The 15,756-nt window shown below is 41.7% G+C and overlaps 1 protein-coding gene across 1 annotated transcript in view; it reads right to left on the reverse strand.

Annotated features, from left to right (window-relative positions):
- The window catches only part of PDZRN3 (PDZ domain containing ring finger 3), a 250,163-nt gene that overhangs the window by 217,738 nt on the left and 16,669 nt on the right, over positions 1–15,756 (reverse strand). The window contains exon 3 of the mRNA XM_082412124.1: positions 10,273–10,380. Coding sequence (XP_082268250.1) covers positions 10,273–10,380 — 108 coding nt within the window. The remainder of the gene's footprint in view (positions 1–10,272; positions 10,381–15,756) is intronic.

The following is a 15,756-nucleotide window of genomic DNA, read 5'->3' on the forward strand; positions in this document are numbered from 1 at the left end:
GGTCCTTCCAGCCCAGCCTCTACAGAATGACAAGAAACAACACCAGCAAAGCTAACCACCTGGGGAGTGTTTATTCTGGAGCCAAATTTACAGTTTTCAGACACATGCATTATATTCTTTATTGTAGCAACTTTATGATACACGTACAGGCAGACCTCGTTTTATTGCACTTCACCTTTATTGCGCTTCAAAGATTATCGCATTTCTTACAAATGGAAGATCTGTGGCAACGCTGCGTCAGGGAAGTCTATTGGCACCCTTTTCAATAGCATTTGCTTGTTTCGTGTCTGTCACATGTTGATAATCTGGATTATTTCAAACTTTTTCTTGCTTATATTTCTTATGGTGATCTGTGATCAGTGATGTTTGGCATTTTTTAACAATAAAGTATTTTTAAATTAAGGTCTGTTACATTTTTTTTTAGACAGAATGTTATTGTACACAATAGACTACAGTATAGTATAAACATCGCTTTTATATGCACTGGCAAACCAAAAAAAATTCATGTGACGCCTTTTATTGTGATATTTGCTGTACTGCAGTGGTCTGAAACTGGACCCACAGTATCTCCAAGGTGTGCCTAAATGGTGTCCTTAATTTACAGAAGAAAGCAATGCTCAGAGATGAGGAGAAACTTGTCCAAGGTCGCAAGGCTAGCGATGGTAGAATTAAAATTCAAAACCTGGTGTGATTCCAGAGTCCATGACTCCTAACCACTCTATACAACTGACTGCCTTTCTCAGGGCCTGAGTATCAGCTACCTTCCTCTGTCCATCGGTCTGACATGGAAACTCCCCAGAGCCAGGGACCACCTATGAGCTCTCTATGCATCTTGACCTATCTCAGTATTAGGGAGAATACGACTCGCCTCCAACAAGTAGAACACATGCCTCCTGATGGTTTCTCTTCCACCGTGAGCCTGAGAACCCACACAACATGAAGATTTTCAACAAGCCACGACCAGAGATCACTCTATATAATTCATCCCCCTCCCGGTTTTTAAAATAAACACCGCGTAGGAGTTGTATGTGTCTGGCTAACAAATTCTCAAATCGACGTGTGCAGAAACATGAATGTCCTATAGCAACAATCATTCCAGGAAAAGAACAAAAACTGCCTTCTTTGGATAGTGACTGCCAGCAACTTCTAACCCACCCCAGAGTTTCTCCAGAGAGTGAAAAATAAAACATACATATATTTAGCTCATTTTAAAAAAAACAGCACCGTGATGAAGAGTGGCCCCCGCTTGCCACAACTAGAGAAAGCCCTCGCACAGAAAAGAAGACCCAACACAGCCATAAATAAATAAATAAATAAACAAATAAAGCATGACACAAATTAAGCAATGTGAATACCATCAAGCTTTAAAAAAAAAAAAAAAAAAAAAAAACCAGACTGGCACGTCTCTTTGGGGAGGTGGGCGAGTGGCTTAAGCAAGCAAACATTCTTAGGCTTTCAGTTCTCCTGGTCCCCGAGAGCTGTCAAGTGACTCATGAGGAGTAACAGGAAAAGAGGAAGTGATGAAAGATGGAAATCAAGAGACTCAAAAGAGCCAAAAAGGAAGCGGGGAGTGCTACCCTCAGGACAAGAGGGATGGGACCCAGGCTGTCTGCAGTTCAAATGACTGTCAACATAGACACAGACAAATAGACAAAACAGAAGAGCCAAAGGTCTTCTCGGCGCAATGTGGCATCTGTGTGGCCGAGAACCCCATCCCAGCTGCCCTCCCCCCGAGGCTCATGGGAATCATTCATCATCATTAGACGAAATCGTGCCGTTGCAGCTTCCCACCCTGGGGTACTGGGAGTTTTCAGTGAAAGTGGCATAACTGCAAAACCAGCGCTTGCAGCCGCCAATTCCACGCGGCTGAGTCTTCCACGCGTCCTTCCCAGTGACAATTCCTAATCTAACTCTCCCTGCTCCTGTTCCCAGCCCCCTCCCTCATCTATAGGCCCCGTGCTTCGTTTTTGTTTCCAAAATGATGTGGACCTACTGCTTTCAAAGGTTCTCCCAGGGCCTCTCCCACACAGCTTATTTTACATATACTTCATAGTTGATAATTTAAGTCAGACCATTCCAAACATACCTTTCAAGTCCGATAAAAGCGCACCTAGCTCTTTGTGTCTTACACCAACAGACAAAGACGAAAACTTAATTTTTTAAAAAAATGAAGTGGGTTCTTGTTCTCAAAACCCCCATACTTAAAGATAAGGGTCTAGATATGGTATACAAAGAAGACAACTGAATATAAACTGTACCTTATCTGTACTGTTGTCAAGGGTTTGTTGTTTTGTTGTTGTCTGGGAATTACCAAAAATTTAATTTTTTAACCTAATCTTTATTCAAAAAGTTTAATGGGGATGCCAGTCACTTCTGATTTATTCTTGATTTTAAAGTGCTTTGTGGATGATCTAAATAACTCTTTGTACTAAGGGTTGACCATGAGGGGATAGATTTAAAACTTCTGGGGAGCCACAACTCCCACAAAAGTACACACTGTCAAGAGGAAGTGAACTCTGATAATCTGGGCAGAGAATGGGAGGGAGGGACTTCCAACAGCCTGGTTCCAGAGTCCCACCATGAGCTGCCCACCCATCTCATACCTGAGGCCACCCGCTAGGAGCTTTTGGAAAAGAGAACGACAAGTAATGTACAAAAGGAAACACACAAGCAGGAGTCAGCTTTGTGATACTTAAAACTCAAAGGAAACTTCTAACTCACCATTTTTCCTCTTTACTGTTTTCTGGATTATAAAAAAGAATACTCACTTCTCTGGAGAAGTCCAACATTATAGAAAGGTGACTTAAAAAATGTTAAAAGTTCCCCCATAATCCCACTCTACAACTTTATATATAACTTTAAAATGTTTTATTACCTCAGAGTGCTTTTTCCTATGAAAAGACTAATACACGTAAATGTCTTTAAAACAAACAAATTGCATCACGCCGTATGTTTTATTCTTCACCTAACGTTTATCTGGCTGGTGTGCAGTGATGTCTGTTACAAAGATGTTCACTGAAAACCTAGTTGTGTTTTTGTTTTTTTTTTAAAGTTAGTTTTAATAGCAAAACTAATAAGAAAATAACAACAATAATAAATATTACCAAGTCAATACATCAGTATAGTCATTAGAAAAAAATTAATACAAAATGTTATTTTTTTAAAGGCAACTGGGAGTAAAGAGGAAATACTTGGTGTTAATTGGTCACAATGTTAATTCTGAAAAGTATGTCTGCCTGAAACAGTTCAAGTTTTCCTCAATAATCCTGCAGCAGCACTACATTCTGGCTAAAACACACAAGAGGAAAACAGATCTCAGAAGTATTTTGCTGACTTCTATAACTGGCTTTGGTATTAAGTTCTTGTATCAGATACTAAAATTTTAATTTGAAAAAAAAACCCAAACAATTCTTCATATTGGCACTTAAGAGCAAAAATCCTTTGACCTATGTTATCTCCTTGCTCTACCCAGACAGCATGACAGGTAGGTGAGACAGAGAGTAATACTCTTCCCATTTTAGAGATGAGGAACTCGAGGCTCAGCATTTAGGATACTAAGACCACAGAGCGAATAACCTGGTAGAAACCTAAACCTGGGGTCCTCATTTAAATCTCAGGACTCTTTCCACTTCCACACGTGCCTGCTAATACTAAGGAAATCAGCTGCTTTAATTTTGCCAGAACTTCTATTGCTATGGTATAGGCTATAAGAGTAAGATGAAAGTGAAAAGCTTGTTTAAACAGGGGGAGGAGGGAATAAAAACCGAGATGCAACAAAGGCGTCCACTTTATTTTACATCTGAAGACCAAAAAGAATGACTGATACATTATTATGAAATACACACCATCCCAATGAAAGGAGAGTCATTACTTCCAAATGATAATGTCGTCATTCCAAAAACACCGTATGAGTCCAGCCAGAGATAACAAATCCAGAGTCAAACTGTCACCCCTCCTCTCTTGTGTCCATGGCAAACATCACTAAATGGTCACCACACTCACCCCCACTCAATCCAGACATGGTCTCAGAATCCTTCCACATAGTAATCCAGGGTACAACACTGTCAACCAATCGAAATTGGTAACTAAGATGAAACTCTAGTCTCCGCCTCTGGAAATGGAGAGTTGGGGTCCATTACTAATAAGGGGTCTCTAAAACCTGCTTATTTTTGCAGCTTAAAAAGAATCTTCTCAACATAGCTTGAATTATACCACATCTCTTTCATCCAAACAGATTATTTATGTAACTGAGGTAACAGAGATTTCAAATTGACACGAATAGGTTTTACTTCTCAGGAGGATAATTGCCACAGAATTTTTTCCTCTCCTCTGCTGAGTGTGGTCCATGGCTATCAGTCACTAAAGAGGACAACAGCATAGCCCCACGTGTTTCTTTTTAATACTACCCCCAAATGGCTTGGGCATATCTCTGCCCGTTTAGCAATAATAAGTTTCCTGCATACAGTTACACAAGAAATACCGAGCCTTTCTTACCCCATAACGAAAGAAAAATATAATTACAAAATCACCTACTTTAGAGCATATTTTTCCTCCCAAAATCAAACCAAAAATAATATGGAAATACTTTAAACAATTTTCGTCAACAATTTTTAATTCACTGATAACATCTAAGCAAAGATCAGAGATTTGATTCAAAAGAAAAGAGTACATTCATCACTATTTCTAAAGGGATTCCTCTAGGAGTTGCAAATCTTCAAAGGAGGAGGAGAAACTTAACCATGCAGACTTGGACTGGAATTAGAGGTACTGATACAGGCATAGTTTTCAAAATATATGAAAGGATGAATAGAGGAATAGAAGGAGAGAGGTGTGTTGTTGTTGATGATGATAATATTGTGTATGTGCATATTTACATTTTCTACCTCTGAAGAGACTGCCTAGAAACAATGAAACCTCAATTATAACCTCATATAATTATATATGATCACCCTAGCACCCATATGTTGGTTTCTAAACGCCACTCACTCTTCACTCAATGGAGTTACAGCTACTCAGTGGAGTCAGAGCTACTTGGAAAAAGAGCTGATTCTAGGGTTGGGGCAAGGAAAGTACAAGATGAGCCTGGGACATCTCGTGGTGCCACAAAGTAAGGAAGTGCTCAAAAACTGATGGAAACATGACAAAAGGACAGAGGTACTAGCTTGAAAGAGCTCCTTCTGGCCCAAACTGGCCAAGGTGACCACCAAATTATAAGAATCCCTGAGTCCATACTGAAATAGACAGACAGACAGACAGATGGAGATAGGTAGAAAAAAACAGGGAGGAAAGGAACACTTCTTCTTACAACTCGTAAACATAGAAGGAATGTACTTAGTAAATCACCATTCGTCAACCATTATAATAATAATCGAGTCAAGTAAAATCCAGAAGTGGGTGCGAAAACCAGTGTATGAGAGTTTGAGTCGCAGCAGGATATTTCCACAGCCTCGAAGTATCCTCCACCCTCCCCGACAGGATACAAGACAAAGGAGAAAACAGTACCTTTACAGCAGACACACCTGGCAGATAAGACTTTAACCAAGCAGTCCAAGTTAACACCACTGATAAAGGGACAAAGTGACATCGTGTGACCCCCGACAGGATGCGCTGAGAAGGACACTCTATCACTTCTTTGGTATTCCTGCCCAAAATGTATGGCCTGAATTCATACTCATGAGGAAACATCAGACAAACCCAAACTGGGAGACATTATACAAAAGACCTAGTTTGTGTTCTTCGAAAACATCAGTAGCATGCAAGACAAAAAACTTGAGCCACTGCTCTAAAGGAAAGGAAATCAAGAACTATGACAACTCAGTAAAACCTATGATCTGCGGTTTTCTCTTGCTATCAAGGACACTGTACAGATTATTAGAAATCTGACTAAATTCTGTAGATGAGACAATAGGGCCCTACCAATATTAATTTCCTGATTTAGATAAATGGATTGTAGTTATGTAAGAGGTCTTATTCCTAAAAAAAAAAAAAAAAAACACACTGATGTATTTAGGAATAGGGGTAGAGAGAGAAAGGGATAAAGTAAACGTAGTAGATGTTAATGCTGGGGGAATCTGGGTAAAGACTGTACAGGAATTCATTAATGCAAGTCTGAAATTATGTCAAAATAAAAAGTTAACAGAAAAAAAAGAGCATCTTCCTTTTTCTAAAACTAAATGCTTTTTCAGGTGAATTCACATGCCACTCTGCAATTTTAGTTGGTGGGAGAACATTATCTTCACTAATAAATAGTAAAATCTCGCTTTACCAAGTAGCCTAGCTCGGGAAGGGAAGGCAGTGTTAATCTGTTCTAGTCAACCCTGTAACCCAGCCTTTTGAGCAATGACAGACTAACCAAACCTACAGCAAACAAAACAGAGAATGACTGATTTACACAAAGGCCACTGAGCTTACACACATTCTGTGACCACATGCTTGGGTCTTCAAATCATAACACTCCCAAGATGAACACGTATTTACAGAGGATTGTACAAAATAAAGGTTAGTGGCAACAGAGGGCTTCACTCCCTGCCTTCACTGCACTCGGAGAATTGCATTTACTATCTCAAAGCAGAAGAGGACATTGCATTTACTATCTCAAAGCAGAAGAGGACATTGCATTTAGCCCAGACAACTGTCACAGAAATTCACTTACCGCCAAATGAGAGATGAGCAGAATGCAAGAACGAGCTTCTGAGCAACGCACCTTGCATCATAAGGTTTGGGAACAAGACAAATCTCTACCCCAGTCATTCTCCCTGGGGTCCCTATCGTAACCCGAGGTAGTGCTAGAAATCTATGGAAGCATTTTTCATTGTCACAAGGATTGGGGAGGGGACCAAGGATGCTAGAAGCCCTAAACGCACAGAGTCTCGGGCAATGAAGAATTATTGGGCTTCCTGAATAACCTTCCCGTATCCTGCCAGACATTAGTAAAGGTAAAGTAACAAACGTTTTATAATTACCTGAGGGTCCACCCTAACTCTGTTTTACATATAAACACTGAGGGTTTTTTTGTTTTGTTTTGTTTTTGCAATTTAAATGCATACAGATTACACACCCATGTTCACAGCAGTATTATTCACCACAATGTAAAGATGGAGGCAAGCCAAATGTCCATCGATGGATGAATGGATAAACAAAATGTGGTATATACTTCTATACATACAATGGAATAGTATTCAGCTTTAAAAAAGATGGAATTCTGACACATGCTACAAGTTCACAGATGATTGTGCAGGCCACCACGCTAAGTGAAATGAGCCAGACACAGAAAGATAAATACTGTAGGATTCCACTTTTGTGAGGCACCTAGAGTAGTCAAATGCATAGAAACAGAAAACAGAAGGATGGCAGCCAGGAGCTGGGGAAGGGGAGGAGGGGTGGGTTAATGGCTACAGTTTCAGTTTGGGAAGACAAAAAAGTTCTGGAGATGGATGGTGGTGACGGTTGCACGATCAAGTACTTAATGCCCCAGAAAAGTACACTTACAAATGGTTAAAATGGTAAATTTTATGTTATGTATATTTTACCACAATTTTTAAAACACACACACAAAGACGTGTGTAAATCAAAGGAAGACTGTATTTAATTGTGCCGTATCTTAACCACAATCTGTTCACCACCGCGGAAAATCCAATCGTGGACGGCGATGCCGCTCGTGGTGCCAAACTCCGCAGCACCGCCTTCCTGGACCAGCAACTTCTGTCGCCGGTGCACCGTGCCGAGCCCACAAGGAGATGCCAGCGTCTGGCAGCAAACATCACAGTGGCTTCTAATGCGGCCGTGCCCGAGCATTTACACACCGATACATACATTTTACTATAAATGATCTTCCTGTTATTTTTCTATTAATGACAGTAATAGGTTCTACCATTAGGTGTGCACGTATATAAATATTATTGATGAATTTCGTTTCATGAGAGTATTGATGGCATTTCACAATATTTCTGATAAAACACAAGGCGAGTGTGCTTGGTTCTGATGTGGGTGAGAACTACAGCTCTGGTCTCAGGGAACAAAGAGTGGTAGGAACAGAGTAACCGTTAACAACTCTGCACTGAGGACGAGATTTAGTCAGTCTCTATGGATTTAATATAAATGTCCTTTTGCCAGGATGAAAGTTCTTATGGTGAAAATCTAGTGGGCGTTTGCTCACTCCTCTGAAAAGGAAGAAATATGGAGAAAAACTAGAAAGCCCCTGACTCTTCTTAGTGAACCCACAGGCACACTTAAAATAATCAAATTCATGCCTGGTAATAAATTCAGACACAGACAAGGTGAACAGGAGAACATCGTTTTCAGGCATGCGAATCACTGTATCATGTCAAAAGAGATTAGGATTTGACGGAGAAGGGCATGGGGTGTCAATTGCAATTACACATATGTTGTTTCTCTATTGTGATCATCCTTCTTTCCATCTCAACACTGGGACATGATTAATATTTTACATACTATCCAAAAGGGGAATGTGACTTACCAGAAACAGTACTAAATGTTTCAAACACAGATCACCCTTTGCCAAGAGAAAATCCTGCCCAGCTGTACATTTCTCATTTGCAAAACATAAGAGCAATGAAATTCCATTACTTACAGAAACTGGCTGTTCCACCAAACCCTTGGCAATGGAAGCTGTACTTATCTTTTGGAACAACAGTCCAGAAAATGTATTCTCTCTTTCTTTTAAAAAAAGACAGTAAGGACACATTTGAGCTCTTGAAAAAGCGTCTTGCCCAAGCAAATTCCTGGTAGGGAAAATCCACTCCCCTGACCGGGGAAATATGAAGATTGACCCTAAAACATGCAGCAGAAAGATCTCCAAGTTTAAGAACGCTTCAAAAAGTCAAGGGGGATGTAGCAGTATTAATGATACTTAAAACAAAATCAAGTATCCTTTTAATACGTCAATTGTCACACTGCATCCACTCCTTCAGAAAAGTAACTCTTATACCCTAACTCGTTCAGTTCGCTTTCTTGGGGAGATATAACCGTCTGTTTCCCTAAGGATATAAATTGACCTGAAGTGTACTGCTTTGCACATTGCAGAATTCATCCAAACGAGACCAGAAAAGCGAGACTCTGTCGTCCTCTCCCCAACGCTCCCTTCCCCGGAAGCACATGGCCACATTACGGTGGGTTACAGGAACCTCCCTCGTGGCTCATCCCACGGTCAGAGTTCCCACTCGGTACAAGGTTTCAAACAGACCACAAATATACTCAAGAAATACAGATGCTATGCAAATGTGTGTTTGGAACATAAAACATGCAGTGGTCACAGTACCATTTTTCCAGTTTCCTGTTTAATGTGCTGTATTATGGCTACGGCCCATGGGGGAGTTTCTTATGGGCTTCAACAACTCATCCTGGATTCTCCGATTTAATGTTTTCCTCATAGGACAGCCAACAAATTGAGCCCATGTGTATATATATATATATATATATATGTATATATTTACCCATTAAAAGAGCAATCAAAATAGCCAAAACCACCAGCAAAATATAGTCATTTGTATCAAACTTTGCAACAGGAGCCCACACAAGCAGGCCCTGAATCACTCTTTCCCTTTCAGCAACTCGGAGCATGCTAGGACACTGTGTGACCCTATTCCAAAGTGTCCTGTGGCGGGGCGGAGGGAGCTACCTACCTTCCCCGGAGAAAATCTATAAAGCCCCTAAGTAAAAGTTTAAAATGATGAGTGAAAATTGAAAATGAGGAAGTGGGTGATGAGACGAGTGACCGTCCTGAATATCAGCCTTTGCCTGCACGTCCCCGGACAGTCGACTAGTACAAGTGACAACAGGCAAAAAAGACACGCATAAAAGAGGGATATGTAGAAATGATTGTGTGCCGTGAGCCCTGAGGACGTTACAGTGATTCCACAGCTGACACAATGACCCCCTCCCTGGTCACCGATCTGAACAGAGTCACCATTTGCACCACAGGGACTGCTCACCTGGTGCTAACTAACACACGACTCCCCAGTGGTTTTCACACGAAGCTCTAACTGAAGCATGCAAAACAGATGCGCGGCCGCGTGACGAGAGCCAAATCGTCAACAAGCCACTCATGATATGGCTTCTCTGCACCGAACATGAACAAAAGCTTAAGAACAAGGCAATCAGCACGCAGTCTGGTCCCACACCATCGGAGAGGTCTGACTCCTGCCTCAAGAGTCACCAGCTGAGGCCTCCCTGCCCCACCGAACACCCTGCCTTGAGCCGGATGAAGACGGGATGCCATTCGGCCTATAGAAGACCCTGGCAGTGTCCACATACCTCGATAATCCTGTCGTGAATTTGCAGGCCTCCGTCCTTGGCTGCAGGTCCACTGTCAACTATTTTGGATACAAAGATTCCTTCACTGGACGATCCATCTTGGTTGTCCTTTGGGTTAAAAAAAAAACACACACATGAACGCTAGGCATTAAGCTGATCATGAAAATCAAGCTTACACTCTTAAAACAGTAATGGGTTCTTGCTGGTGGCACAAGTGGCAACGGGGTAAAAGCCAGCTGTTTCCCCTGATATCTGTTTTAAACTAAAATTAACATGTGATAAAATAAGTCAAGCCATACCAAAAGGTATAAAATGATAAGCCCCTGCCATCTCTAACCCACTGTCCTTCTACCCCTTCACTGCATCGAGTAGCACTTTATCCATCCTTTCCAAAACATTTTCATGTATCACCTTCCTAAACATGTATTTCTTTCTTTCTTACACACAGAAACGGGATTATGCTCCCCACGTTCTTGGGTGCCTGGCCTCTTTCACTTAACTTTAAAAATGTTGGAGATTCTTCACCATCAGGCCCACTGTCTACCTCACTCCCTTAAGTGACTGGACAGTATCCCCACAAAGGGATAATTAGCACTGTTTACAGCTGTTGCTGTTAGAGACTGTGTCACCTCTAATTCCTTTCTATCTGTATTTTGAAATATCTTTGCTAGTATATATCAGGGCAAACCCCTAGCAATGGAACTGCTGGGTCAAAGGGTATGTGTATTTGATAGATGTTGCCAAACTACCCTTCAGAGAGCTTGTACTTACAGCTCATTAGACAGTGTATTCTCATATCCCCACAAGCACAGAGTATTATAAAACTTTTAAATATCCAATAATCTGATGGTGAAAATAGGCGTTTTATCTTTGTTCTGATTTGCATCAGAAAACCCCACCATGACCCCTCCCCCTTCCTAATAAATTCTGATCTCCAATCTTCTTGAATCCCTTTATATCTTTCAAAGTCCAGACTGAAACTTTCTGGGAAAGAAGACGGCTCGCTGCTCAAACTCCTCCCTTTATTTAAAATCAAAAAGCTCCAACAAACTCATAAAAAAAAAAAACCCTCACAGCTTGTTCATGAACTTCTTTCCAAATAGCACTGGGATGAATGCTCTCCAAGTGTGTGGATTAAATTTCTCGTGATTAACAGATGGATTTATAAATGCAATGGCAAAAGCATGTGTTGTTTCCAAACAAAAGCATTTGGGAAGTAAGTTCAGGATGTTCCACAAAAACTCCAAAATCTACCATCGTGGTGATTTCCCTGACATAACGCCATAAGAAGATCCACTTCAGTACTAATTTCTCTACATGCAAATACATCAAAATTCCATTTGTTAAAAAATAATTATGAAAATACAACATTTTCCTCTTTAAACTGCAAAACAACAACAACAAAAACAAACCTATATTCTAAAGAAAGAGAGAGATGGCTTTGAAGTGGTTCAATCTACCCCTTGAATTATAACAGCAGTAACCAAGGGTGGGAAAATGCACATTCTCCATCTCTTCTGTCCCCTCCCTCCCCCACTTCTCACAAAGACACACACACTATATAATGTTATAAATATGATTCAAAAGACACCAAAATCACAAGCAAAAATGAACATTAAGTGTTTTTCCCAACATTTATCCCCACAAGACAAAGATAAGTCTCTCACTGCCATCTGGATTCTATCAACACTCTTCCAAGAGAGAAGGGTCTGCAAGTCTGTGCGTGTTGTGCTGGATCAACCGGCCCCCAAAGGCACCCCTGGCCAGCATCACAGCACTCCGCTCAGGCGTTCACTGTCTGAATTTCTATGAGCCTCCTTTCTCTCTCACAGCCACTACTAATGATGCACGCGTCCCAAGGCATCTGTGGAGCTCCCTACGTGCCTGTATCAGATACAGATACAGAGCAGTGCAACAGCTCCTATTTACTGACACACACTAGGTACCAGGTACATAGTGAGTGTACTCTGTCCACCACTTAATCCTCATAATAACCACAACTGGTATGTAATATTATTATCCATTTCATAGACGGAAAAAATCTGAAGACAGAGAGGTTAAGTAACCTACTTAAGGTCACACAGCTAAGAAGTGGCATAGGTCACTTTCAAACTAAGGATAGGTGGATTCTCTTATACAAGCTCTAAGTGCAATGCTGTCTCCCATTGAGAAAAACCTCAAAAATACACATGAATTCCAACATTCCAGGCTATGGGAATATTCCACTAGAGGAACCTGAAGAGTCTCAATGGACCACAAAGGATTTATGGAGAAGCTTGAGTTCCCTAAGAGATGATGTCAATATATCAAATGAAAAGAGATCTGTGTTTACTCTGATTTAACTGTTTTGCATTTCTTGGCTGGGGAGGAAGGGGGGAAAAAGGGGATGGGATTTGGGCTTTGGCTTGTTTTGCAGAAAAATACATCATACACAAGTAATTTTTCTTAAGGAGCATCAGAAAGTCCAAGCAAAAATCAGAGAGGAACAGGCAAGAGCAAACACCACAACTGAGCTTAAATAAAGACAGTGGTAGGGGATGGGAACAGAATTCAAAAAATGCAGAAAGCACAAAATCAAAAAAAAACACAAATCAAGCCCATCCCTGATAGCGAGACTTTTCTCTTAAGAGACATCTCTTTAGTCTTTGTTTGTTGGCTCCTCTCCTAACACATTTTAAGGTAGAGCTATGCATCAAGGTGAACCAAGATGAATTAGGATTTGTTTGCTTTTGGTGGCTTGAGAAACAGAAAAATGAAAGGGACTGTTTTCATCCCAGGGGTGCCTGACAATGAAGTATATTTGCCAAAGGCTGAAGGGAAAGGTCTGATACACTACACTGGCTGCTGTTTCTTTAGGGATACGAGCACTCAAGAATGGGTGATGTGATTTTGCTAAGAGCATCACGTACTGCATCATGCAATGAAAAGCCTTATGTCACAGCCCCCTGGCTGGGCTTATGCCACAACCCAACCAAGCATCCAACACAGGAATTCCTTGGGAAACACACACGTCATGTGCACGGCGTTCTACTTCCAGTAACTGACAATGAGTGCGCATTGTAGCTCATCCTGGCTTTTTAGCCTGTTCTCAATGACCTGCCAGATTTCCAGGCAACAGTGAAGAATCCATTTAGGTTTCCCTTTGCTGTTTCTGCTAATCAGCACAAGTTTTTAAAAACACAACGACAAACACATGCATATGGAATTCAATTTTCCTCCCCAGGGCCATGCATGGAGTTCTTGCAAAAAGACCACATAAACTGAGAACACTTTTGAACGCTACAACATTGAGTCTGGTTTGTGCTTAAATCACTTTTTTTAAAGGAAAAAGAAAATGACCTAAAACATGTTCTTTGGTAAGTCTGAGGAAAAAAACAACAACTGCATTCTAGTGAGGCTGGAAGCATCCTTTCACCCCTGGGGATGTGCAAAAACTAAACACCATCTTTTCGGGCTTTCCCATAGTGGGCTGCCCAACAGTTGTCAAGCCATAGGCTTGCCTCTCCATTTCAGGCATTTTGCAAACATCAGGCTCCCTTCTTCTATATACACTTTGGTGTGTGCAGAAGAGATATTCCTAGTTTGGGCGCTTTTGGCTGCAGAAACTTCTGAAACATCTAAAAGTGAAATGCATCTTCGTTTACGGTAGCTGTTTCTTAAAACTGGTAATGATGGGTATGGAGAGGAGGAATAAAAATTATGAACAAAAACCAAGCACAGCCAACTCTCTGTTATTTGTGCCAAACGGCAAAACACGTTCTTGACGGTAAGTTGGAGAACTTGGGTCCATCCGGTCCTGGTGTTTCCTAGGGACAATTACTGAGTCAGTCAAGCCCCAGTTGGCTCCCTCACCCCCTCCCAGAGCTGGAGAGCCTAACCCCTGGCAGCAAGAACTGAATCAGAGCAGCACCGTGACATGCCGCCTAGGATCTCTCAGTCAACTGGAAAACGGAGAAAGCGAAAAGTCCCAGCCTGACACAATGTTAGTTTCCTTTTTTTTTTTTAATGGGTGTCAGGAAAACCCTGCTGGGATTTTTGTGTTTTTTTGTTTGTTTGTTTTTTATAAGTTTATTTTATTTATTTTTGGCTGTGTTGGGTCTTTGTTGCTGGGCGCAGGCTTTCTCTAGTTGCAGCAAGCGGGGGCTACTCTTCATTGCGGTGCGCGGGCTTCTCACTGCGGTGGCTTCTCGTGTTTCGGAGCACGGGCTCTAGGCGCGTGGGCCTCAGTAGTTGTGGCTCGTGGGCTCAGTAGTTGTGGCTCGCGGGCTCTAGAGCGCAGGCTCAGTAGTTGTGGTGCACAGGCTTAGTTGCTCCGCGGCATGTGGGATCCTCCTGGACCAGGGCTCGAACCCGCGTCCCCTGCATTGGCAGGCGGATTCCTAACCACTGAGCCACCAGGGAAGCCCACAGTGTTAGTTTCTTAAGAAACACCCCGAGACGATGGGAGGAACACAAGGGTGTGTGCACAGTGCTGGGGCCCAGCCAGGTGGGACCGGCCCCTACCCCCGCCCACCTTCATTCTCATTGTCTAGAAGTATTCTTTTTTAAGTATGTTTTATAAGGCAGATAGTCATTTTAATGACTACGTATCACGTACAACTAAGCTGTCATTTCTTACAATCAACGGTGTGGAAGTTTCTTGCAAGAAACTGCGGCCTTGGCTAAAAGCAAAGGGAATTTAATCATAATCCGCCTCTGCTTCTCCAGCCTCCTTCTGACCACTTCCTGCCACCCCTCAACTCTGTTCCTGTCCTTGTCTGGGCTTCCCTGGGTCCGCCCACTTTCTTTTAGCTCAGTGGTCTTCAAAGATGGGTACTTGCAATGCAATACATTGGAATGACAAAAAACCATTTTAAAAATCATATTCGTATTTTAACTTCATAATTTAAAATGACTCGTTTGCATGTAACTTTTATAAGACAGGTAACATTAGTTCAGTAGTAAATATATTTATAATCTGTAGCTAACTAAATATGCTCTTTTTTTTTTTTTTTACAGTTAAGACTGCTCAACTAAATGTATTATATATGGACCCTCTGATCTAGCAAACTCCTACTCATCCTTCAGAACCCAGCTCCAATGACCCTGCCCCAGGATGCCTCCTTCCCTATGGTTAACGGCCCCCCCAACTCCACCACCCCCAGGCATCTTTAGCTGGACCCAGGCACAGCGTATATCAATGAGAACAGTGCTTTCCTCTCCTAACTCATCAGTTCCTCCATCTGGACTTGAGCTCCATGAAGGTGGGGGCAAACATTAACCACAGCTGGATGGCTGACATCTTCTTATCCTTTAGGATTTGCCTTAATATCCCTTTCTGTCTTTCCTGATTACTGTAGCCAATGGTGGCCCTTGCTCCTTGGTGGCTACCACATGCCATCCTCCCACTTTTTACCCTTCATTGTACTTCTCCCATCTGTAATTACTGTATTTGCTTGTTTCTTGCCCAATATCACCCAGGACATACACTCAATGACCACAGGG

Source organism: Balaenoptera physalus (assembly GCF_965194825.1).
Source record: "Balaenoptera physalus genome assembly, chromosome: 11".
NCBI classification, from domain to species: Eukaryota; Metazoa; Chordata; class Mammalia; order Artiodactyla; family Balaenopteridae; genus Balaenoptera; species Balaenoptera physalus.